At 32.4% G+C, this 27,357-nt stretch overlaps 2 protein-coding genes across 3 annotated transcripts; one reads left to right on the forward strand and one right to left on the reverse strand.

Annotated features, from left to right (window-relative positions):
- The first annotated feature begins 266 nt into the window (after positions 1-266).
- LOC148601019 (uncharacterized) lies at positions 267-15,686 on the forward strand. Of its 2 annotated transcripts, XM_088554159.1 has the most exons (19): positions 268-414; positions 988-1,201; positions 1,488-1,659; positions 2,587-2,699; positions 3,118-3,330; positions 3,581-3,708; positions 4,533-4,643; positions 5,175-5,279; positions 5,724-5,934; positions 6,227-6,375; positions 6,950-7,101; positions 8,631-8,787; positions 9,806-9,966; positions 10,410-10,533; positions 11,197-11,299; positions 12,158-12,231; positions 12,640-12,791; positions 13,808-14,035; positions 14,560-15,686. In XM_088554159.1, the coding sequence occupies exons 1-19, from the start codon at positions 412-414 to the stop codon at positions 14,972-14,974; spliced, it is 2,985 nt and encodes a 994-aa protein (XP_088410285.1). In that variant the 5' UTR covers positions 268-411; the 3' UTR covers positions 14,975-15,686. The 2 variants fall into 2 exon arrangements, 1 of the variants encoding a protein (XP_088410285.1); XR_015916955.1 differs by lacking the exons at positions 12,640-12,791; positions 13,808-14,035; positions 14,560-15,686 and having other exon boundaries at positions 267-414; positions 11,197-11,385.
- Positions 15,687-16,403: 717 nt separating this feature from the next.
- Positions 16,404-27,357, reverse strand: LOC148601020 (uncharacterized). The gene is made up of 8 exons (XM_088554160.1): positions 27,283-27,357; positions 26,431-26,514; positions 25,005-25,141; positions 24,429-24,595; positions 22,080-22,273; positions 20,200-20,244; positions 19,366-19,512; positions 16,404-18,182 (listed from the first exon to the last, which is right to left on the reverse strand). The coding sequence occupies exons 1-8, from the start codon at positions 27,296-27,298 to the stop codon at positions 18,022-18,024; spliced, it is 951 nt and encodes a 316-aa protein (XP_088410286.1). The 5' UTR covers positions 27,299-27,357; the 3' UTR covers positions 16,404-18,021.

Consider the following 27,357-nt stretch of genomic DNA (forward strand, 5'->3'; position numbering starts at 1 on the left):
CGTTTCATAGAGAAGCACATTTTATTGATGTAACATGTGCAACGCCTCTAAGACTTTTGACATAACATATAATGTTTGTTCAATGAAACACGACTAGATTATCTCCCTTTTGTCACAAAAATTAATTTTTAAAATAAATAACGGTAATAATTCAGTAAAATCTAAAACACAGATGTGTTTGATTAATTGCTAATAAACTGCTTCAAATATAGAGTGCCATTGTTACCTCTGTATTTATATTTAAACGTTTCGTAAATGCACTCATGTATTTAACTGTTTATCATTGTATCGACATTATTTAATAACCTTATTTCTATCCCATGATCCTTTGTACTGGTGCTTGTAAATATCATAGTTTTAGTTCCTTGTTTGACCACATAAATTCGGTAATGGCATGGTAATGATAATGAAATGGTACGTAAAACGACATACATTCTTTTGTACGAACCTAACAATAAACGTTGTAAAGCATTTTACTTTCGATTTTCCTTTATTTCCCTTTTAAACTTTTAATGAACCACACATCTATTTTCGTTTTGAATATCCAATGTTTAAGCTAAAATATATACAAGATGTCGAAACCGTTATGGATAAAAAAAAAATAAAACTCGAGAACGGACTCAATTATGTCCTTCATTAAAATAAAACGTATATATGTTTTACATTTTCCGTTGAGTTAGCTATTGAAATATACTCTTTAATCGATCAAATGAAACACTTTCAATCATTTCTTTTTCTTGTTTAGGGTAGGTTTGATGACAAAGATATATAAAATACATCCCAAGAGTGTTTAAAAATGCACTTTATAGATTGCATTAGTTTAGCTGATGACTAGAAAATAAATTAGAAATACATCTTTTTGCAGATTTTGAATGAATTTGTTTACTGACATAAAATAGAAAATTGACATTATTGATTAGTTTTCAAATGTAATATGCATCAACGTGCTTTCAATTGTCCTTTGTTTCACTATGTCTTATATCGTAGATGAAGCCTGGAATTCGTGTTGTACGGGGACCAGATTGGTCTAGCGGCAAACAGGACAGCGGGGAAGGGTTTCTAGGGACTGTGGTCTACGTTCCAAAGTCGGGTTCTGATGACAAGAGTGTAACAGTTATATGGGATACAGGCAGAGAGGTTAGATACAAAGCAGGTCTGAATGGAAAATATGACTTGAGAGTATTTGACAATGCTCAAATAGGTAAGAGCTCAATGCTGCAAAAATACTATGAGTCTACTTCATTATGAAGGCACAGATGCCAAACTGAACATCAAATATTAGTTTTTTTATTAGTGAAATATTAGATTTTCAGCAAAAATTTATACAAGACAACAATAATGTTTTCAAGAATGTATTAACACTTTTAAATGTAAGATTTTAGAAATGATTGTTATGTTGACTAATGACTGTTCTAAGTACGCCCGTTCTACTTATTGCACCAAACGATCATTTTATCAAAAATGACAGATCCGCATATTTATTTTAGGCATTCAACATCTCGGTATTAACTGCAATATATGTAAAGAAAAAGGAATCTGTGGGATGAGATGGGTGTGTTGTAACTGTAAAGATACTAACCTCTGTTCTTCATGTTATATGGCTGATAAGCATGACTTAAACCATCCGTTTGAAAGATATGATACACCTAAGGCAAAAGCGTACGTGAAATTTAGTTGATTTAATAAACACTGTATACAAATTTAAAATAAAATTCAAAAAGAAACAATGATAAAAACATTGACCACTTTTCTAAGACTTTATTTGCAAAATTCAAGTTACACAAAACCGAAAAAGAAAACAAATGGAAGGTTATGTTTGCAAAATAAATTAAAATTCCGCACTATCTTTTCGCCATTTAAACCAAATATAATCCAAAACGGATTTATTTTTTAAAGTTTTGGAAAATGGTGTAACCATAGTCCTTTAATAGAGCATAACCATTTACGTAACTGATGCTTTAAAAACTAACATCTAATGGAAATAAAACACAATTATATTGTCACTCTCTCAGTAAATTATTTTCACCCTAAGAATCAGGTTTTAACCAAAACGGACATTTTGCTAGAAAATAGGTCACAATGATGACAGTGATTTTCTAATAGTCTTGAAACCTTTAAATTGAGATTTGTCATATCATTTTCACCCTTTATATTAAATTTAATCCAAATCATAACATTTGAAATTGAAAACAAAAATCGATTATCATGACAACGCTGACTAAAATTTTCTCGAAACCTAAGAATTCAGATAAAGCATTTCACGTAAAAAGAACGTTTCGGATGACTTATTAAATAAAATGTTTTGTCATATATATTTTTACATGTTCTATTCAGTCACTGCATGTAAGATCTATAAACACTTCATTCTAATTTCTGTTCAGATGACCGTTCTGATCAGCCAATCAGAATTCATCTGTTATGATTTTGAGAACATTATCAAAGGAGAAAAAAACCCAAGGATTCTGAAAAGGTCATCTGAACAGATTCTACATGTAGTGACTGGATGGAACAATTGATAATTTAATTAGATTGAGTTAAAAGATAGATTTAAGTTTTATCTCTGTACTATTTGTTTTTTTTCTTTAGCGTTAATGTTCCACTACGATCAAGAACTAATAAGTCTAAACCAACTGCTCGTGGACTTTTTCCTGGAGCGGAAGTCATGAGAGGTCCACACTGGAAATGGAGAAATGATGACGGTAGGTATTTTATTGTATAGATTTCTGGTTTGTATCGGATTATAATGTTATCGCTTACTAGAATATTAGGTATTCAAAACGCTTTTAACAACTCAATTCATACATAACTGCACTTTATTCTTATTTGTGTGTATTGTGTAGCGTTTTTTTAGGCGGTACACTTTTACTATTATTTGAATATTTCCAGTTTCGAAAAGTATACCCACTCAATGTAATAAAAGAACAGAGGTTGTTGCTATTAAAAAGTGTGTGTGTTTTAATGTGGTAACTTTTGTTCTCTATTTCTTTGCTCTTTGGCTTCATGTGTTCTATAGGTGTGTCGTTGATACTTATTATACAGATACATATTATTTCACAAACATACACACTGTAAACGTTGCAGGGGACAACTACAAGTTTACTATTTTATTTTATTCAGGTGGCGATTCAAACGCAGGAACAATAATTGAGCTTAGCACGTGGGAGTCTAAATCTTTCCGCGGTGCTGTTAAGGTGCTATGGAACGACGGTCCTGACAGATTTGTCAAGCATTACAGAGTTGGGGCTGAGGGTTGTGTTGATGTGATATTTGGTAGAATGATTGAAAACTCTAATGGGGGAACGTATTACGCGGATCACCTACCTTTAGTCAGTAAGAAATCAAAAATAAAAATCAATTTAACATTGTTCTGTATATAGAGTTACTGATGAAAGTTTCACATCGACGTTTTTATTTTAAAATAAATTTTGTAACATGTAGAATTTTCTTTCCATAGTTTTGTACATTTTGGGGGTTATTACGATAATGCCAGAGAACATTTTATTTTACAACAGTTATATATACGTACACTATGAAATTAGTTCATGCGACGATTTGAAAATACTTTAATCCTAATTTGAAGATGTTGTTGAGTCGGAAACGGTCGTCTTAAAAGCTGGAGACAAAGTTACAGTCAATATTCCTTTCGATAAATTTAAGAAACAGCAAGAAGAATCTAACACAGGTGGATGGTTAGATGAAATGAACAAGGTTTGTGTTAACTGATACTCACAGTTTTAAGATAAGAGGAAACGGACGAAGTCCTGATTCCGGTAATTAATACGAGTAAAATCTATGACCTCCGAAGCCTTGAGAGCCTCAGGCCGACAGGAAGTTAACGTGTAACTCAAATGGTAAAGGATTTTACTAGTTTCTTATATGAACAAATAGTCATAGTCATAGCTCATATCTCAAGACAAACAAATCCTATTTACTGTAAAGCTGCAAGAGAATAAAAAAACATCAATGTGTTCAATTTCGTCCCTTTCGGGTAACACGTGCTTCATTAAAAAAACAGATTTTGAAAACAACGGTAAGTTTTATTTTTATGACACTGTGTACAACCGAGATTCATTCAGCATGTTGTACTATTCAATTTCTTGAGGTTATGATGTATAAATACTTAAATAATGCAATAAAATATTTTTACTTCATATGCCACAACTTATACACATTTTGCGTAATTCTTGGACGGAGAAGTACTTAAATTCATCGAATGTTTGATATAATATTTTGCCTTCAAATGGTTAAATCGAGGGAATACACTTTCAACATTTCAAGGAAAGGGACCTCTGAATCCACCAGTACATTTTTAAACTGTTCTCTTCTTAAATATCAGAACAATTATTGGAAGATTGCATATGAAAACCCATTGCAAATTCCCCTAAATCACATTTAAATGAAAATATGTGACTATTTACAATTGAACTTTATTTTGAAATATTCTAAGATGAAAGCAACTTAAATTTACTGTTGCTCATTCAATTTTGGTTTATTGTGTGCTTTCTGTATGTTCTTATTTCTTTGTGTTGCAGTGTCTAACGGAGACTGGCACTATCATTGGGTTCTTAAATAATGGTCAAGCTGTCCGTACACAATACGAAGATGACAGCAGTTTCCTCATAAACAGAAACTCAGTCTATCGGGTAAAACATTTAATTTGAGTTGAAGAAGTGCAGTACTCTACTGATTCGGTGTGTTACAAAAACCACTTTGTACATGATTTATATTTAAAAGTTAATATTAATTTACAGAAAGTACATCACTATCGTTGTTGATACCACTGTCATATTAGTCATAAATTATCATTATGAATACAATGTATAATTCTAGCTTACATTTACAAATCGGCTTTCAAGATACATGTTACCTATGCGGTGAATTCAGTAGTGAATTTCAAGAATACAAAAAGGGGAAGGCTACTTACTGTGCCCGGCACTTTTAATTATTCGTCCAATTTCTTTTTAGCTTCTTGAATGTTTAAAATAGTTCTTTATATGTGTTTCTACTGTAATAATTACAATTGCAGTGGTCTTCAATAGTATCAGATAGTTAAATGTTAATCTGTATCAATATTTGAATGCCATTTTGTTATCAACTAATGTATACTGTAATGTTACAATTAGTTTGGTATTTGTTGTTGTGTTTTATGTGTTAATTCACCACTTTTGCTTAAGGTGCATACTTTCGTTGTGGGTGAGCCAATTAAAGTCTTGAATGACTACGAAAAAGTAAAAAGGTTACAAAGAGGGCATGGAGGTTGGAATGATGAAATGAAACCAGTAAGTGTTTTTGTATTTTTATAACAGGAATCGATGTTCGGTTAACCGTGTTTGTCTGATTTTTTTCCTGGGGCAGTAGGATGTACTTGTGCATATCTCAAAATAATGAAATCATTCAAAAAGTATGGTTTTTCAACTGATTTTTTTTTCAAATTCTGTTATATCGGTGAAGATCAGATTTAAGAAATGGTTGCTCGTAGCACGCAGTATGCAAAAGCCAAATAGATTTAAATGTGTATAAGAAAGATATGATAACATATCTATCGGTAATAATACTAGGCTGAGATAACCACAGACCCCAATCCCTTACCCCACTTCATCAATTCAGTACGATCTGTTCGGGTATTCATGTACCCTTTATACTTTGCATTTACCAATCAATTTGTAACAAGGATAAGAAATGTTTGTATTTACTTACTTATCACTATCAATATGACTCTGCAGTGCATAGGAAAAGCCGGCAACATTATCCGTATTGATGGAGATGGTGATATGAGGGTCAAAGTGGATAATAAAACATGGATATTTAACCCAACATGTCTACAACCAACTACTGGAGAAATTATGTCGAAATCAGGGTTGCAAAATGTAGCTTTCGATAGCAGCAGTGATGAAACGGACGATTCTGATTGGTCATTTGACGAAAGCTATTCAGGTCAGTGAATAGTTGCTGCTAATTATTACAAAATTTATCTTGTTACGTATTGACGATAAAGTAAGGTTGTGCAACTGGCTACTTAAATGAAGAACAAGAAACTTTCATTTGGAGGGAGGATATAAAGAAGTATACCCGCTATCATTTAACTGTAAATATTTTTCAGGTTTTGTTTTGATGGTGGACTTTTATTGCTTTTTGGAAATGGGTGGCTGTTTTTTTAAAACTATCCTAAGGAAAATTTATATCTGACTTATGACCTGTAATTCTTCATTTTGTCTTGTTATTGCAGAGGTGTCTAGAAACATTGCTGATCTTTTTACTGCCAGGAAGAAAACGCCGATACCAACAGAGGACGATATTGGAATGCTCTTGGTAAATGCTGCTGCAGACAACGATCTAGAAGCCATCAAGAATATTGTTCACCTTCATCAATCAATGGTATTATTGCTCATTTAATTTTGTTTCTTTGTAAGTGTTGTTCTTGATATTTCGTTGTCTTTGTTGTGTGTGTCTCTTTTCCCTGTCCAGTCGTCTTATATCGTTCGAGCACTGGTTTTCCTTCCATTTAAAAAGTAAAGACAGTCAATCTTTTTACTTAATTGGTCAGGTGAGCACATGTTTACATAAAGAAATACAACATAAAGTTTTATATGTTTTGAAAAACACCAGAGAAACACATATTTCTCATATTTTTCATCTATATAGGACCACAATGAACAACAAATGTTTAGCACTTACAAATTAATTCATTACAAACAAGTAAATGAAAATCATATGGTAATAATATATCTTTATTAGGAATTTAGTAAGTAAAAATAATTGCTTTCATTTAATTTTGAAAACATTTTTTTCAATGTATTTTAAAGGCAGACAATCATATTTTCCATATTGGTCGTAACATTTTTTTCCATATGTATTGAAACATATGTTAACATATGTTACAACTTTTCATCTGTACATGAAATTTGATTGTTAATTATGCTGTTTCATTGTTTACTCATTTTTATATCAGATTGATGCGAAATACGAGCAAAAAACGGCCCTGCAAGTTGCCTGTTTTGAAGGATATTATGACATTGCTGAGTTCCTTGTTAAGAATGGAGCAGATGTGAACAAACAAAATGATAAAGACGGAGAAGCTCCCATACATTTTGCAGTTACTGGGTAATAATCTGTGCAAAATATTTCATATGGTTTAAACACAAATTTATCGTGATTTTCACCTAGGTTAATGTTGGACAGAAAAACATTTTGACACACCAAATGTCATATTCTGGTGAATCAACCCTTTACCAAATATTCAAGTCAAGTTTTTACACGAAGTCAATGTTAATTGAGTTTCAAGTGAGGCTTAATTTACATGAATTTCACGTGAACAATATCGTCATGTGTAAATAGTGTAATACGCTTAATATCCGGTTTGTACTTGCATTTTCAGGAGCTGAAAAACAGCATAAGGGCAGCTTCATTTGCGTATACTTATAAATATGTGATTGAGAGCCAAACCAGTCTCAGAAAATATTTGCTAGTCTCGATAATTAAATACAAATCGAATCGTAGATTTTCCAAGATAGGGTTGGCATTATAGTCGTATAAATTACGTAATCAATATTACCCATAATTCTCGGGTCATAAAAATTGCGAAACGAAAACGAACGAAAACAAAACGAAAATAATCGACAAAAGAAAGAATCGAAACGAATCAATTCGATAAAATGAACCAAATCGTTATAAAAACATAATGTAACTATACAAAATGAAACAGAGCAAAACTAAATGCAACGAAAGAAATCTTTGAAGACGTTTCGCAAATATAAGAGCCATAATGTTAACCAGTGGCGGACAATTTCGGACCATGACAACCAATGATTCCTTATGAATGCCGGATATTTCGCCCAATAGACATATCAGACCACGACAATCAGTATAATATATCATTACAAAATTTACCATACTTGAAGGTTATAAGTATAAAATATCAAATCAGAGCTGACAAAAATTATCAAAGTTGTTTTTAATTAATGTTTTTTCGGGAGCGTTAAAAGGTTTCACCTTCATCATATTAATGTAAGGCAAAATGGCTAATATCTATATTGAGAAACTCTTGAAATTTTGCATTTTTGTGTGTATTTCTGTTGTTATCATAAAATGGTTCACAATCTTAAGCATGTCATACATAAAATACAGCCGATGTTGATAAAGCGCATATTCGAGGTCTATTGCTTATGTTCCAGAATATGTAAGAATCAGGCAGTGGATGAAACATGGAATCAGATGTTTTTTTTTTGTTTTGTTTTTTGTTTTTTGTTTTTTTTTTGTATAAATTCTATCTTTTGTAATGGCTGTTAATGAAATTTTCAAGGGCAGATAACTTAAAAAAAAACTCAATTTCCTTACATTGTAATATAAAAGTTGTATAGATATCCAGTAATACAGAGATCAATAGTATTAAATTCATCGTGTTCATAATGAGTTTATTTCTTCGAGTAAAATAATATTGTCATGTCGGTGGGTTTTTGACATGTATGTTTCAATTTAAGTTTTCCCATTTTGTCTGATTCTTGAATAAAGACATGTATTTATTTCTTATGAAATACTTTAAAAGCTTTCCAAATAGAAGTTCAAAGTATGTTTAGCATCAAACGTAAACAGATTTAGTATGACTATCTGTGCATCCAGAATTTCATTTTCAGGAAAGAAACAAAAATCATTCAGCTATTGGTAGAAAACAAAATTAATGTGAACCTGACTAATGCGAAACGTCAAACTGCACTGCACATTGCTGTGAAAAATTTAAATGGTGTAGCATGTAAAATATTTATAAATAAAGGAGCAGATCCAAGTTTGAAGGTACTTAATATAGCTATAACTCTTTATGTACCCAATCATGAATATTTTCTTCCCCATGCCCTAGGTTTTAGTGCATTCAACGTTTTCCATCCAACTTTTTCCTCAAATTAACAACACGTTTCATTATTTATAATAAAGCAAGTTCTAAAACAAATGTAAAACGTGCATGTTACTTCGGCAAACTATGGTATAATAATTGTTACGGTGTATCCATCTGCACAATGAGAACTGATTTGTTAAACATCTCATAGTTTTCCTGTCATCCTTCATCTACCCTGGACTTGAACTTTTATGAGTAACCCGGCGGATGTTTCTTGAAAATCAGAGAACGCTTATCCTACCGTTGCACCTGGTCCATGCTCCAAGTTTTTAGTGGAGTCCCAGTTGCTCATATATATTTTGTGTTTTTTGTTTTTTTTTTTTTTGTTTTTTTATATACGTATTATTTTTGTTATTTTATGTTCTTTGTTGCGTGTGTCTGTTATCCATGTATAGTCTTTGTCCCTGGGTTACATTCTTTAGATTTCCGCCATAACCTTGGTTTCCTTGATTAACCTTTGTATAAGGGTATAAAGTTGGTCATACGTTTTAATCATTTGACAATTTTAAGATAAAGATACAAAGTGTGTGAACTTCTTTCTTATGCCGTACTGATAGCTATAGTTTACAATAACCATCGATTACTCCATAACAAACAGTTGTTTTAACGGTTATTATGGTTATTTTATTTCTTAAAGCCTAATCCAAATATATGCACAAAACATTTACCGTTTGTAAGAGTCATTTGTTAGAGCAGATTTCAGTTTGCTTAAGTATGATAATTGCATGTTGATTAAAATAAACGGAAGATTGTCACATATGAATTATGAGAGAACCATGTGTAAAAAGAAATACATTATTATCATTTCAATCTTGTTTTATGTGTAATCCAAAGGTAGTATCATACATCATTGTGATACATGACGCTTTTTTGTTCAGTAAAATATCTACTTTTGAAGATCTTACTTTTCGATTCTAGGATAACAGCGGAGCAACAGCGATGCACTATGTAATTGAAAACAGGAAGTGTCCTAAAGGACTTCTTGCCGTTGTATTAGAGTCAAAGTTAGCGAAATTTGAAACAGAGAATAAAGAAGGACACAACATTTTGCACTTCGCTATCATTAAGAAAAACAAGAGGTATGCATACGGAATGTGACCTTTTATCCGACAATAATTACTAGACAAATAATAAAGTACACTGTTTTGGTTCAGATGTTTCTGCAACGTCCATCTTCCTTGATGTAATGGTAATTTTTTGTCGATATCAATTAAAACTTCAATACATGCCTTTTTTATAAAATCAAAAAAGCAGAAATGATTACAGCCAATGCAAACATGCAGGGGAATCAATGGTTACAGCCCTTGTAATCCTTACGAAAGGGGAAGCTGGTAAAAAAGAACGAAGTCAAAAACGTCATCATGAGGTAAAGGGTTGAAACCATATTTTTCTATTTCGAAACATATTCCATCAATTTGTTTTGTTGTATTGTATTGTTTTGTTTTGTTAGTTTTTTTTATTTTCTTATATTTTTATTGTTTGTATTTTTGGGTTTTTTTTTACAAAATATTGGTTCTTGTAGAGCCGTTGAGGTAATTCTAAAGAAGAATAAACGCTGTATAGACCTAAAGAAGAAAGATGGAAGAACTGCTCTACATTTGTCTGCAGAAACCGACTGTCTTGAGATATCTAACATCCTTATATCGGTTTGTTTATTTGATTTTTTTTCACTTAACTTCGAATATGGAATGTTTAGTTGAAGGCATACAATTATCAAAGAAACCAAGATGCTAGCGGAAATCAAAAGAATGTAATCCAGGGACAAAGACCAGACACGAAAAACATAAACACACAACAAAGATCATAAAATATCCAACATAATACAAAGTATCTAAATCTAATAAACTACTCAGTCTCCACTAAAAACTTGGAGCATGGACCAGGTGCACCGGTGGGATAAGCTCCTCTGCTTTTCTAGAAAAACTCGCCGATTCAAGTTTAGAGTAGACAAACGTGGAAACAAAAACTATGACACGTTGAACAAATCAGTTCTCATGGTGCAGACGGATACACCGTAACGATCTTCGAGTTAAGAAAAGTAAAATAAAATAGTAAAAATCATCACAGACTGCTACAACACACTTCTTTTTTTATATTTTTGGGAAATGCAAGACTTTGGAATTCAATGGGTCTTATGTTTAGCATTCTAGTTTTGTGTCTTCATCGACGGCTTTCATACACACGGCCGTTCTTATCGGCGAACTATGTGCATCTACGACATGATTGATTTTTGTAAAGTATTGTAGTAATTCCTTTGTCTTTTGAACTGAAATATACTTTACCATATGAAATAATTTTTACAACTTTAGGAAGGAGCTGATAAAAATGCAAAAAACAAAGACGAGAAGACTCCACTATTGTTGGCGGTCAACAGGGGTCACATAAAAACTGTTGACCTTCTTATTCAATTTGGTAATTACCGAACTTTAGTGAAACCTGTTTAAACCGAATCCTTTAAGGAAATAATAGTTTGTTTGATTTAAGGAGGTAGACCAAAGGTAAGGGACAAAACTCTTGAAATCAGTGATATGTTTGTATCAAATTCAATTTCACCACAGCGTTTCAATCAAGCTTTCAACTGAAACAGAATGAAATCAATCCAGGTTACTTTGATGCTTACATGAGATTGGTGTAAAACGCTGAATACAAACATTCCAATGATTTGTAAGAGTTATGCCACCGACCCCAGTTGGCACAATACGATTTTCAAGTTATCCCCAATGGTTGAACAGTGTTCATAGTTCTGTTTATGCTGATATTTTCATTTTGATGTGAAAAATGAGACATAGTGTCCTTTTGGTCTAATATTAGAATATTCGGCCAAGTCACATCACTGCTTTACAGCCAGACTCGACTCATAAATAATAAAATGTCGATCAATTGGTTCGGAGTCGAAATAATGTGTCCCGTTGAAATGGCATGCGTATCGATATGTTATTAATACTGTGAGCTAGCACGTTTCGGACTAATACGTTGAAATCAAGGGAAGCAGGTTTCGAACGGTCGCCAAATAGAACATAATTCAAAGATGAGAAATAGACAAAAAGCAAGAAACATAATACACTGAATAACTAATTAAATCACAGAAAAAAAATAAATAAGCAATGCAGACTCCAACTAAAAAACTTGAAGCTTGGGCCAGATGCCAGGGATAGTGAATAGGTATTTTCGAATGATCAAATGTTCCTGTTCTGAAGTTTCTGAAATCTCTATCACGAGATATGTCATAAAATCAATCAATCAATCTTTTCTGATTTCTGTATTTTTAAGGATGTGATATCAATTTGCAAGATTCCAGCGGAAACACTGCGCTCCACATCATTCAAATAAATGCAAGTGCAAAGGCAAGTACTGTATACTTTTGCTTGAATCTCATCTTTGAATTTGAATTCTTGTTTGGGATAAAAAAAAATACACTTTGCTTTATTTTTGAGTGTCAAACATCTTTGAAAGTCACAACCTGTCACAAAATGTACTTTCAATTATTTTCAGATGATTTTCGGGGGTACGGGGGTTATATTTATAAAAAAAAGTTATTACAATAAATTATCGTCTAATTCAAACTAACAATTTGAGTTATTCATATCCATTGGAGTCACATGCAGAATTGTGGCATTATCTTTTTATTTGTAAAATCTCGAAGCAGCATATTTTGTTGATATATATTAAGATAATTGCGTCTTTCAATTATGAGAACTTGGTTTTATCTTAGCTTTCTATTTTTATGGGTATAAAAGTTTGAATTTTGACAGGTAACAACAAATAGAAAAGGAAAAAGAAGAGACGATACACAAATTTTGTGTAAGCTGATTGAAATGGGTGCAAATATAGAAATAAAAAATAAGAAAGGAAAAACAGTTATAGATTTGTGTGTAAGCGAAAGAGACAGGATCTTCATTAAAACGTAAGAAAACATTAAACAGGTTGGAGGTACTTGGTTTCCCCCTTTTTTAAACCCTTTGAATGAACAATCATGTTTACTGTGTAAAAACGTCGTTATATTACACTCGGCGTCACATAAATAAGATACTGTTAAAATTTGAGTAAAAATATTTTCTGCGACTTTATTGGCACCTACCATAATTTAAATTTTCTTAAATGACTTGCTCATTCGTTAAGCCAACCGGCTTCTCCCTTAACACTGAATCGTTAAATTCCGGTGAGATTTTAATTCTCGGTCCTAATATTTACATGGTCAAAAGTCGGCCATGTTTACAGTGATCGGGTTGCTAGGAGATGTTGTTTACGTTTTTATGGTTTGTCCAAAAACCAAAGAACTGAGAATGCATTTCGGCGTTAGTTCGGATATCTCGGATTTATTCTACGCAAACAAAGTACAATACCGAGAAGTTTATCAAGCAGACGAATGTCACCGGAGTTTATTGGGTACTTACGAACTTCGTTTGTAAACAAATCGTCCCGTAGAAATCAATATGGCGGATATTAGTATGGGATTTTACCGTAAGGATTTGTTACGCACGATTGAAGCCAATAAGCGACTCGTTGGTACTAACACGTCATGCACGCACGCGAACTATCTTCAAAATAAATAAAAGAGAGACATCTCTAGCGGTAAGTCCCGACATTTGAAAAAGTAGAGCTTCAATTCGAAAATGTGCTGTATGTGACGCCGAGTATAGTTATGGGATTTTTATAATCTGCCACCGGTAAAAAAGATATGTTCAAGTCTTTCTACCGAGTATGCACAATTCACTAAATGTATAGCTTTTTACATGGAACATTTAACATATACACACTCTGTCATTGTTAGTAATGGTAAACTGAAATAGATCATCTGAAATAGACAAATAAATATATTTCAAAAAACGGTGTTCTTAATTTGTCCTAGTTTAACTTGCATTATATATTGTGTCTCAACAATTCTATTCTTAAAATTCTAGTTGTTCTTTGTTACTTCAGATTGGCGGAGAAAGTGAACAAAAAAGAGTTGCCAACATCGGAATCTGGAATTGTATTTCCTTCGTACTGGGCCCCAATGACTGAAACAATTGTAGTTGTACAATTAAAATCAATTGAAGACGCAGAATTTAAAGAAGTTAGATTTTTATTCACTAAAACCATGCCCCAAGCAACAGTAAAATCTGTCTCAAGAGTTCAGAACAAACTCAACTGGGAAATATATCAATTGTAAGTTATTTAATGTCATTAACGTACACTTCGTGCAAGAATTTAAAAACTCCTTCATGAGCTCCCGTATGACGGTTTTAGGGTTGAAATGGGGTGCGTGGTGTTTTTTATATTCAACTTTGTCTCGGGTGTAACATTTGCCTGAGAAATGCCCCACGTTTGGCAATTAAGGATTCCTCCAATTTTACAAGTGACTGAAATAATACTGTGATGTATACCAACTCAAATGTAATTTCGAAGAATTTTCCGCCCATGTGAATAAATTTTTATTCATTCAAATACACATTTTGAAGGTATTCTAGCACGGCCTTTCAAATATATCAAAAATATGATTAAGCATTTCAAGGAATGTTAGTCGGCGTGGTCGACATAATAGACTTGAAGTTTAAGTGTGTGTGTAATCTTGAGTAAAGAAAATGCTTATAAGAATTTTTCCTTCTTCGTTTCAAATACACCATTGTAGAGTAATATTTCCGTAACTAATTTATATTGGTTGATTTACTTTGGTGCTTTATTCCTTGTAGAAAAAAGAAAGGAATGGAAAAGTTATATGGAATCGGATGTTCAAATGAATTGACATTGTTTCATGGAACACAATCTGACAAAGTCGATCTAATCATAAACCAGGGCCTCGATTTTAGACTTTCTGGAAATCGTACCGGTACTCTGTTTGGAAAAGGAGCATACTTTGCATTAGAAGCAAAGTATTCCGATAACTATGCTGTATCTGATAGTGATGGATTGAAAGTGATGTTAGTTTTTGATGTTCTAGCTGGTAAATATTGTGTTGGAAGTTCCAGCTTTACGCGCCCGCCTAACGATCCCGACAATCCGGAACGTCTCCTAGACAGCTGCGTCAATGATATGAAGAAACCTACTATATATTGTTTGTTTGATAATCACCAATACTATTTAAAATATCTTATTAAATATTCATAGGACAAACGTATAATATTTTAATGGTCAATTTAATTTTATTGTCATCTACTTTGTTAAAAGCGTAGAGAATATATATCTGATTAGGTACATTTTTCGTTCTATAATCAATTAACTTTGCACTATTCAGGCAGAATCTTAAATATGATTTTCAAAACCTCCAAATTAATAATTCATTATAGGATTTATTTCAAATTGAAATGATAACTTTTTAATTTCTGTTTTACTGGAGATCTTAACGACTTTTTATTAGAAATTAGAAAATTTAAGTTTTTGACAGAGTTTTCTTCCATTGAAATGCTAAAGTGCAGTGTTTTTCGATGAATATATATATATATACATATACTACCAAAATAATATGGAAATCTTTTAAAATTGTCTTAATTTCTCGAAATTAGTCAAGTTACACTGTCAAAATAGCTGGTTATTTCGCACCATGTGTCAGCTACTGCCTGTTTCCTTCTGACATTAAAATTCGTTTTTGGGGTTATGTGCAAATTGTAAACATCGAATTAATTGCATGTATGATAGACATTGCATTCTTACAGGAAAAATTATAGGATCGAAACTCTATGTATATGATAGGATAATTGCTTAATGACATAGAATTCATGAATAAATGATGGACGATGTATTATCTCGTTTTAAGATGAATAAGTAGAAAGACTCATTTTCTATGTGTAATTAGATCATGAGAATAAAGTTGACTTTCAAATGTATGTATCTTTAATCCGTTACTTTGGGAAACCGATTTATTGTTTTCTCATTGAACAATTATACTTTAAAATTTAAATATTTTCCTACATTATTGATCCGAGTTAATTGAAATTTGATATTAAACTTTTGAAATGGAGAAATTGAGAATTGAAGCGCCATTTCTTAGTGCAAATAAGAAGTCAAAGGTCACTGAAAGACTAGGACATTAGATAGATCAAAAGTTATTTTTGTTTGATAAAGCAATGCGGTCGAGCATATACTCTATACCGTGAAATTGATTTTATATATATATTTAATTTTCGCTATGATCGTGGTGAGACTTTTTACGCGTAAATTAAACTATCGTGATTTTTTTAATTCGTAAAACATTATGAGACTTTTGGAACGATCGAATTCAGCGAAAATAAGTTGACCATCGAAACAACGAAAAATGATTGCGCGAAAATCTCATGTTTTACAGCTATCGTAATATAAGGATAAATTAATTCAATTGTCATAATTGTTTGTCTATTTACCTGTAATATCCCAAATAAGAAATTTATCGAAGTCATTTTTGATAATACTGTTGCTGTAGGCATTTCGTTACTGCTATATTTACAATCATTTTTGAAATTTATCCTCCTTTTAAACCGGTCCCAGATCATATGTAACGGCTATTTTATTTTTCGTCTTTGCGGCTTCCTGATTAATATAAATTTTAATCACCATTCCCTTATATATACTTTATTTCTGATAAACCGTTGAACAGTTGTATTCAAATTACATATTTGTTACAAAGAGTAATCAAGGGAACCAAGGTTATAGCGGTAATCAAAAGAATGCAATCCAGGGACAAAGACCAGACATGGAAAACAGACATACACAACAAAGAACATAAAGTAACTGAAATCATACATACAAAGTAACAAAGGCAAATGAGCAACACGGACTCCACTAAAAACTGGGAGCATGGACCTTGGAGCATTCATACAACATATGAAATGGCACCAAATATTAATTATATAAAGAGTGATGATTAAAATAAATTATATACAATACATACATGGGTACAGAATTTAAAAAATACATAAATTAATATAGAATAGTTCTTCGTACAGTCATCACTTTCATGTATCTGTGACACAGAAAGTCCGTTAAACTTCAAATCAAGATAATTTTTGTTTTTTATTTTAAGAAAATTTAAAAAATATTTTGGTTCCTAAACTAAAAATGAAATTCTTTTTTTACATGTATCCATAGACGTTCTAAATAATAATTCTATAAATGGACTACATGACCATGACATTTTAATTACAATTTACAATATTTTTCAAGTTACAAAGCTATAAATTCACACACAAAATATGTGCTATTTTATCTAAATGAAACTTTTTAAAGCACATAGTTGTAGAGTTTTGAAAATTGAAATTATTAACATTAAGTGCCCGTCCACATAAAATTCAGACACTGCCAATGGTAAAGTGATTCATGGTGAAAAAACCCACCAAACAAATGATGCTTTTTAGTCTACATATGCTATACTTTCACAGAACAATAGCCATTTCTTTCAGCATTCAGATCTGCACTTTCAAGAAAATCATACATTAATCTCCCACTGAAATCAACCAAATGAAGCCAAATCAAGAATGATAACTCTTCGAAAGTGCAGATTTCATGTACAATCTATATGATTTTTATCTCAATAGCGCAACAACCAAAAAACTAAGATTGGTTATGTGATCATAAATTGTTTCTCAACAAGAAATAAGACTGAATTCGGTGGGTTTTTAACATGCATGAATCACCTTCTGTCTGATTTTTAGAAAGACTGATACTTAAATTGTCAATTAAGTTGATTACTTGACAATTAATGAGATGCAAATTCACCAGTGAGATCTCCTTTATGATCTGTAGGAGACGAAAAGAAGCAAAACTTATGAATAAAAAAAATAAGTTGATATTATGATAGAATTTTTTTTTTCAATTAAAATTCCCTACAGATGGCAGTTATTTTTTTCTTTCATTTTCTCTGCTGACCCACACCATTCTTGACATTGTCAACCAATATTTACATAGACCGAACATCATTCCTTGAATTTTATATAAGTCTTTTTTAAGTAAATATGTAATTATTTATACAAAGTCTCAGAATGTGACGACTCTTTATATAACCTAGTTGGCCGAGTGGTCTAGTTCGCAGGACTTTGTACAGGCGGTGTTGCCATAGATGTCACAGCGGTACGAGATAGAGTCTCGCGGAAGGAACGACCAAACATTAGCTTCGCAAATTTGACAGTTCTAACTTCGTTGGGAATTTTTCAGACCCTTATATAATTAATTATATACATTTATTTTTACTGCTTCTGTTTGTTACCAATTATCCACTTAAGTAACGATATCACGTCAGACAGTACTAATGAATCAAAAACTAAACATAAAACGCAAACACCAACCATTCCTATGGACATGGCTGACATCCTACCGTCAGGAATGCTGATTTTCTTTCTTTTAAAACCTGAAAAGATAATAGTTATAAGTTTATTAAACAGAACTTATTTCTAGAGAAGAAACCGGAACGAGACACTCTCATGATTTGTCGAAAGTTAGGAGGTTCGGACAGAAAGACGATGAAAACCATCCAAAGACATTCTTAAAAATTGTTAAAACATAAATCAATTATAAAGCCCAGCTGTTCAGTAAAAGAGTAATCAAGGGAACCAAGATTCAAATAAAAATCAAGAGAATATAACCTAAAGACAAAGACTAGACATGGGAAACACACAAAAAGGAGCATAAAATAACCAAAATAATACATACAAAGTAACGCAAGTAAACGAGCAACTCGTATCCATAAAAAACTAGGAGCAAACTTTATGTTATTAAAACAAACAAGGAATAATTCCTCATTTGAATAACTTATTTCTTGTTCTAGGTTTCGTTTCATCGTATCGTATCGTGTTTTGTTTAAATTGGGTTAAAAGTTGTGTTGTATGTTTTTATTGTGATTATTTATTTTTGTTTGTTTCAAAGTTTTTATTTGCTTTTGAATTTAATTTTGTAGCTTTGTTTTGTTTTGTTTTATTCATTTTGTTGTTGTTGTTTTTGTTGTTGTTATTTTTTATTAATATAATAACCAAATCAAAAGTGAAATGAACCATAAAAATAAAGCAATGACAATAAAAATTATAAATATTACGCAGTAAAACAATTTAAGATGAGCAAAGCTACCAAAGGTATTATACAAGGTCAAGAGGAGATCTTGGTTGAAAGAGTAATCCAGGGAACCAAGGTTATAGCGGTAATCAAAAGAATGTAATCCAGGGACAAAAACCAGACATGGAAAACAGGCATTCACAACAAAGAACATAAAGTAACTAAAATCATACATACAAAGTAACAAAAGTAAATGAGCAACTCGGACTCCACTAAAAACTGGGAGCATGGACCAGGTGCACCGGTAGGGCAAGAGTCCTCTGCTTTTCTAGAAACACCCGCCGAGTTGCTCATAAAAAGTTAACGTAAAATACTACGCAGTAAAACAATTTAAGATGAGCAACGCTACCAAAGGTATTATACAAGGTCAAGAGGAGATCTTGGTTGACGAAACAACAGTATCGATGTTTTCCTTTATGTTGTCCCATATTAGGTCAGAGATCTAAAGCACTTGCTCCTGACTATGTAATTAGGTTGATATTTACTATTTGTGAGCTTAGGATCTACTGTTATTTCATCTTTCACTTTCTGAATACTCTCCTTGATGTCGATTATCGGTGACGTCGAAGCTGTTAAGCTAGCTGTTGTTGTCATATCACTAGGTTTTGAGGTTGAATACAATTTTGAATCGACTGGAAGAAGAACTCTTACCATAAAAATAGCTTTTTAATGATACATAATTCCACTGAAAATAACTGTTATGAAATTTTAAGGTATTCTCCATATTACCCAACCGTTCGTGATTTAAATTAAAACATCCCGCTATATGCTCTATATAAAATCATATTAATCATTGTTTTGTATCCGTACGTCCGTTTGTACGACCACAACTTTTTCGTTATCTTTCTCTGCAACTAACGTTACTAATCACATCCACTTGATATTTTGACAGAAGCTTTATTACAGTTATGTCAGATCATGTGATTTGATTTCAGACTGGCGCGACATCCACTTCCTGTTAAAAGACTTATATATGTATACTTGGAGCATCTTGTAGTAACTATTGCTTTGTTTTTGTAATTTATTTTTTTTTATTTGAATTACTTGCAGTATTGATAATTAATAATTCTCTAAATTACAGATTAATTCTTTAAATAATAAATAAATAAAGGAAATAGCACAAGTTTGATCCTTTATTTATTTATTTGTTTTTGTAATGGCAGTCACACAACATAATTTCATCTAGAATTAATTATTTTGTATTCGTTGAAGTTTTTCCGCTTTTTATTTATTCTTATTTAAACATTAGTCAACACACGCTAGAATTTACTTAATAACAAGAAATGAGTTCAGTATATTTTCTTGAATATATTACTTACATGAAACAAAAACAGACAAACTATCAGCCACCAAGTTACTGGCCTCTGAAAATATGAGGAACTGGATAAATCATTAAAATGAAATATTAATCAATTATTATTATCTGAGCACAAGTCTGTGTAATAATCAGAACGAAGAATTGATATAGTCCAAAACTTTGAAAACCCGACGATCCAACGACAGATTTTCACTAATTACTGTCCATTGTACTAATAGCCACAAAATGGCCACTAAATATCCCTATACATCAACAGAAATGGGAAAATATTTTAAGGAATGTTCGAACTTCGCTATAACCTTGGCTCCCCTGATTACTCTTCCATTTTATCAGAGTTTCAGTGGCAGATCGAGGCGGAGAGTGCATGGGGTTGGCATCCCCGTTTTTATTGGAAAATTTGTCATTTTCATGCGTAAAATTGATAAAAATAGCAAATAATGTCCTGGCACCCCCTTTTTCCGAGGAACCTCGACTGGCACATTCCCTCTTCAAAGTGTCTGGATCCACCCCTGAATTTTCTACACATGAAGCATTCTTGACAGTGATGTTTTTAGGCTGTCTGAATGACAATTTATTGTGACAATGTTTCATCCGCCACCCTCCACCCCCGTCTATTACAAAGACTTGCATTTGATAAATGCATTTAAAGTCAACAATATGGAGTATGGAATCATCTAACATGAATGAGGAATTATTTATCAGGCTTAATGTATTATATGCTATATCAACCAAAAGAAGACTTAGTTTACCCTACCGGTGCACTTGGTCCATGCTCCCAGTTTTTGGTGGGGTCCGGGTTGCTCATTTACTTTTGTTACTTTGTATGTATGATTTTAGTTACTTTATGTTCTTTGTTGTGTATGTCTGTTTTCCATGTCTGGTCTTTGTCCCTGGATTACAATCTTTTGATTACTGCTATAACCTTGGTTCCCTTGATTACTCTTAGTTACAAACCAATTGTGGATTTTTTCATTTTATTTCAACGCAGCCATTATTATTTGAGAAACATAATATTTGAACTATTCGAGTTCCTAATTTGTTCAAAGAAGTGGGGTCTTCTATATATATTTAGTTTTTTCTGGAGTTGCACTATCACTATTATTGTGTCTGTGGTCAGCACCAGTATACTGTGTCATTTATTGGCTCGATTATGAATACTACAGATAATTTTTAGTATTAAGAACCGTTGGGTCAGGGAGTTGGACCTCTCCACTTTAAAAAAAACGGGTTCATTCCCTGCAGAATATTACCACGATAAATAAAAGTCCGGAAACCCCTTCGAAACATTTCTGGATTCCCCCTGCTATAATTGTTATCAGTTTAAGTCCGATTCGCAGTTTTTAAGGGACGCCATCTAACAAAGATTGCTCATTGTAAGTAAATTGCTGTGTGTAAAACGCAACTGCTGTAATTTTCATAAAATAATAGATAATTCATCTTTATTCTCTCTTTTACATTACAACGTCCATGCAAGATAAATGTGTGAGCAAGTTTTTAAAGTTTTAAAGCTTAAAACTAAATTTTGTACCATAAAACTCATCAATGCACAATCATGCACGTCTGCACTTGAATTGAACAATATTTGGTAAATCTTAGATAATTATACACAGCTAAAAGCGATACACATAGAATCACATAGCTTGTAACATATGATAATCATATGAAACGAGCGTGATTTGATAATCATATATGTCAGTTTTCATATGATTATCACAGACATTTGTACTTATCATATGATAATAATGTTTTTTTAACCATATGATTAGCATATGTTCCATAGCGAAAATCAACATATGAAAATAACATGATAACAATATGATTAACATATGTAAATCCTCATATAACTATTATTTAAATCGAGCACGATATGCCTCTATATACCGTCTTGGTAATTGCATTTGGTTTTGCCAGGGCAAACAAGAATCACGGGCTTCGGATACATCAATTCGTATAGACACACCCCTGTCCTGTGTATGTCAAGAACCATAATCCATCCGTAGTCTTTCAGACAGCCGGCGTATATATTGTTGATATAAAAACGCCTGTCAACACCGCCCGAGCTGTCATGAATATGCCTAAAACGGGAACAGAAATCTAAACCAGAATAAAACTGTTATCTTGATAATAGAAGCACGAGTGCCCAAGAGCACCTATATATAATAAGTGTGCAGAACTTGGTGTGCAGAAAGTATCACTCCAGCTAAGAAAAATGTGATTCATGGGTGAAAAACATATATATATTTACATTTGAATTAACATTCGGTTTTCATATAACCCGTGTTCTTAGGAAATAAAAAATAAATTACATAGAATGCACTGTAAATTTCAAAATTATAGAAGATATCTCTGTAAATGACACTCAAATAGTCATAGTCCATGGGGTGGGAGGGTCCCCCCACTCATCAACGTGGTGATTTTAAGATACCTTTATACCTTCCATTGCCGCAATTGGTCACCAAAGAAAATTCTCGGATTCTTTTTCAGTATAAGCCTATATTTGTATCCTACTGGGTCAAAAAGCCAAGATTTTGTGACTCAGTTGTTTGAACGTCTAAGTCTTCCGTGGATAGCATGTGTGAACAAACTAAACATATGTAGGTATTACCATATAGCCAAATGTCTCAGCTTTACAATGATACCAAAACACGAAGTAACTAAAATCATACATACAAAGTAACAAAAGCAAATGAACCACTAAAAACTGGGAGCATGAACCAGGTGCACCGGTAGGGTTAGCATCCTCTGCTTTTCTAGAAACACCTGCCGAATTGCTCATAAAAAGTCATATTCAGGGTAGACGAAAGAGGAAAGGAAAACTATGACATGTTGAACAAATCAGTTTCCATAGCGCAGATGGATACACCGTAACGATCCACGAGTTCATGATGGCGACCATAAAACTTTTGTAGTGCTGTAGTAAATGGGAACATTTTGATCTTTCTATAATTTTCTATGTCGATGAGATGAACTCCTTGCACAAAAACTACTTTATATCACTTTAAGTTAAGATTGAGAGGACCTTGAAAAGATATTAAAGGGACGGTAAACAAAATATTTTGGAATGAAATATTTCCCTTGTTATGGTATTTTTTTAAATTACCAAGAAAAATGTGTTAGAAAATCACATTTTCGAGAAGGTAAAGAAATGAAATATGTAATACACAAAATATGAAAACTTTCCTGACCGTTACAGTTTATAACGCATTGAAGTAATTTTGATGTACAAAATGTATGTCATTGTCGACAGAACGATTTTGAACCATCCACGTTATAGACCTTTACAAATAGAGGACATCACTATTTCCTAAGTTACTCAATGTCATATATAAATAATTGTTAACTACATCAGAATGACAGTCCTACTGCAAAGGAACTAGTCAGAATTCCCTCTGTTCCTTCAACTCGACTTGTCTTTTTTATTTAAATATTGATATATCAGTTTGTGGGGTCATATGTGCCATACAAAACATACGAAATGGGGCAGGGGGAGACACGATCTGATAAAATATTACGTGTCCGCTACTGTTTCGTTCGAAAGGTAACTAGCTCTACCAACAGCCTGGCATTGCCTGATTCAAATGAAAACGGTTCAAAATGTTAATCATGATCATAACTTCAATAACAAAAAATCAAATTTCTGTAATGAATATGGTTCTAGCATCCATAATCTAGATTAGTGATATTCATGATTTCAACAAGAAAGTCGTTGGTACCGTTTATAGTGCTGTAGTCCTCGGTACCGCTTTTTGTATGACACATTGTTCTGATCCAAACTCGACATATCAATATCCAATTAGAAAAAAGAGGAGGGTTTCAGGGTCAATGACATTCAGGACTTCATAGGAACATACGTGTACATGTACATGTATACAACGCCAGTGTAAACACCGAGACATTAAACTAAAATTTTATGTTATACCTATTTCAAAACACAATATGAGGCAGGTGTAACATGTAGGGGACGAAGTTAAATTTGCCTTATAGTTTACGTCTTCTACAGGTTAATATTAACTTGGATTTATTTTTCTTCATAAATTAACAAAATTTAAAGATGTGATCTATGCATGAAAATTTTGTTTTGTTAAAGATACGAAACTATTAACGATTCTTATTCGGTATTTAAACTTCTTGTCAGATTGAAATCGAGCTTTCAGTGCTTAGAAGGTGATAGGTTAAATTCGTACTTACTCGTAAAATAACCGTTATAAGAAATCCTTCTATAATACTTACCCATCTAGTTTGAAATAATTAAAGTCCCGTTCATTTGCATTCATCAGATCTGTAAAACTTGTTTCAAGTAAATTCTTGTGAGAAAACCAGCTGTGTTTATTGCTGGCAGTACCATTGAAAACTAAGTATGTAGTCTCCTGTCCTCCTTTTTCTACGGACACTTTTACCTGAGGTATAAAACAAAAAATTAAGTTGACTTTCTGGTTAATGTTTTTTATTTTCTTTAGGAGACTTTCATTTCCTGGAACAAGTTCTTTATACTACCTTTATTTCGGAAAGAATAACAAAAATGCATACAGTTGCATATTTTTATGTGGAAGCGCAATATGATCAATAAAAAACACTAATTTGCTTCATGAAAAAGTAAGCAACACAACTCCATTTCATTCATAGCTTCTGAGTCATTTTTAGTTATTTCTTGCTTCGAAAAATAAATTTTAAGTAAAAGTAAGTATAGGATTATCGTTATGCAGAGATTACGGTTTGCCTTTTTATCATTTCATATAATTATAAAACACGTCTTAATTGTGCTTATTCGCAAAGCTCTCCAAAAATTAACAATTAATTTTGTCTTACCCTTTCTATTGGGAATAGCGTCCAGTAATTAATGATGTCGGATTTAAAATGTTCACCAACAAAGTTATTCAAGGTTTCCTGTTTTGTTAGATTTGAGGTATTGTTTCCGATATACAGGTCATAGAAACTACCTCTTCCTGAAAATGTTACACGTACAAATACATGTGCGTTGATGTTGATGCATTAGTATCTTTGGATGAAAAACATTTTGTTTTTATGAATGCACTCGAATGATTTTGTTTGTAACAATTTATTTTTGTCTCAGTCTAATATAATTCATACATTTCTTCATTGTATTTCTGTTTGCAATATAATTCTAAAATGGAAGGGAGATAATTCTGTTTGTTGTCTTATTTTATTCGCACATGGATTGTATTGTGTGTTGCATTCTGCACTCGGCGGGTGTTTCTAGAAAAGCAGAGGACACTTACCCTACCGGTGCACCTGGTACATGCTCCCAGTTTTAAGTTGAGTCCGAGTTGCTCATTTGCTTTTGTTACTTTGTACGTTTGATTTTAGTTACTCTATGTTCTTTGTTGTGTATGTCTGTTTTCCATGTCTGGTCTTTGTCCCCGGATTACATTCTTTTGATTACCGCTATAACCTTGGTTCCCTTGATTACTCTTTCATTTTTGGTTTGGTTTCTTTTGCTACATTGAATTTAATTCATATTACCTTCAGCTCTGAACTCTAAATCAGCTATTTTAAGACCGTTGTGTGATGTAGCTTTCTTAACAGCGGAATAAATTTTATCAATTAAATCAGATATTTTAGTACATTTTTAAAAATGTATTTGGGTATATATACTATGTCAACCTTTGATGAATATATTGGGCTGCAGGTCTATTGCATCAGCACACACAGCCATCCTTCTAAGGAACTTACTCTTGAATCAGGAAATCAACTCGAATACGCTTTTTGGTATTTCTAAATCAAATGAAGTAGTTAGCTTCAGGGGACAGAGTTGGTTGTCTTTTGATCAAATAATTGTAATGACTAATAAACTTTATAGTTTCAATAGACATTTTTCCCATTTTATACCATCTGAGACTGTTTAAATCTAAATCTTAATTGTCCACTAAACTAAATAAAACATTTCAGCAGGTACCCAGTTCCCTATAGTTAACTATTTTACTCGTTACAATCTATACGCCTAGAACAATTTCTTCATAAATTCGTAATGCTTGATATTCAAAGCGTCTCAAAATTGACAATCCGAACCAATCAAACGTTGAATGCTATAAAGTGTAACAAAATGGACTGAAATGAAGCAAAAACAATGAAAACTGCCAGCATATTTTACTCGTTTCATGCTGCAGTAAATGGAAAATAAATGCAACTATACGTCACTCGTTCAGTACTGCAATAAATCTGTTGTAGGAATAAAAAAAAATAATTTTTATATGGAAGTCATACTAGAACTTACCTGCAGTATTCATTTTAAAAACCAGATTCCATTCATCGACAGTGACGACAGTATGTGCTGTGAAGATCAACAGACACACACTACCTTCAAATATCGATAATTTGATTAGTTATATTCACAATAGAAATGTACATGCGTATGTAGGCAAATTAGGCAAATAAATGAACGTTAAAATAGCATTTAGTGCATGCTTGGTTGTTAGATTAAAGTATGTGTTTTTATTGGTGTATACATTTAGTATAGCCCTGGCATAACGTATGAGTTGTGATATGAACACTACATATGCAGGTGTTGAAGGGATGTTGCCACAAATGAAAGAAAAGTTGGCAATTCTGAATGAAAAGTCATCACGTTTGTCGTAAAGTTTGGTCAATAGCTTTCCTCTGCCATCAATTTCTAAGTGTAGGTCAAGATATGAGGCTGACCTCACAGTGTCAGTAGTGTCCTTTATCTCAAGTTCTTTGGGGTAGATTCGATGTATAAAATCCCCAAAATTAGGATTGTTTAAAGATAATAAGTCATCTATTAGCGGAAACTGAAATTAAAGGATATGAAATAAAATACAGAGCACCGTACAGCCAGCAACACAGAATACCTTTATATGATATGAAAACGTGACGCAATATTAATTTTAGTAACACAAGAAGTTCGAAAACATGTATAAACAATAATTGTTTTCATTAAGTATGGCAGATAATCCAGAAAATTACTTAAAACATTGTTTGCATAAATATGATCGGAACATATGCCCCTTTTACATTTCTCTATCAATGTACTCCCTCAGTCTTTGTGAAAATGTTTAGCTTAACTACTGATACTATCCAAACATTGTATTAATGAAACTTTACTTACTGCGTATTAACTTCATTTTAAATGACAGACATTAAACATAACTGCACAGAAAGATCTGCAATATATCGATAAAAC

Source organism: Perna viridis, chromosome 12, assembly GCF_037379345.1.
Source record: "Perna viridis isolate PV_CMFRI_1.1 ecotype Kerala chromosome 12, ASM3737934v1, whole genome shotgun sequence".
Taxonomy (NCBI): Eukaryota; Metazoa; Mollusca; class Bivalvia; order Mytilida; family Mytilidae; genus Perna; species Perna viridis.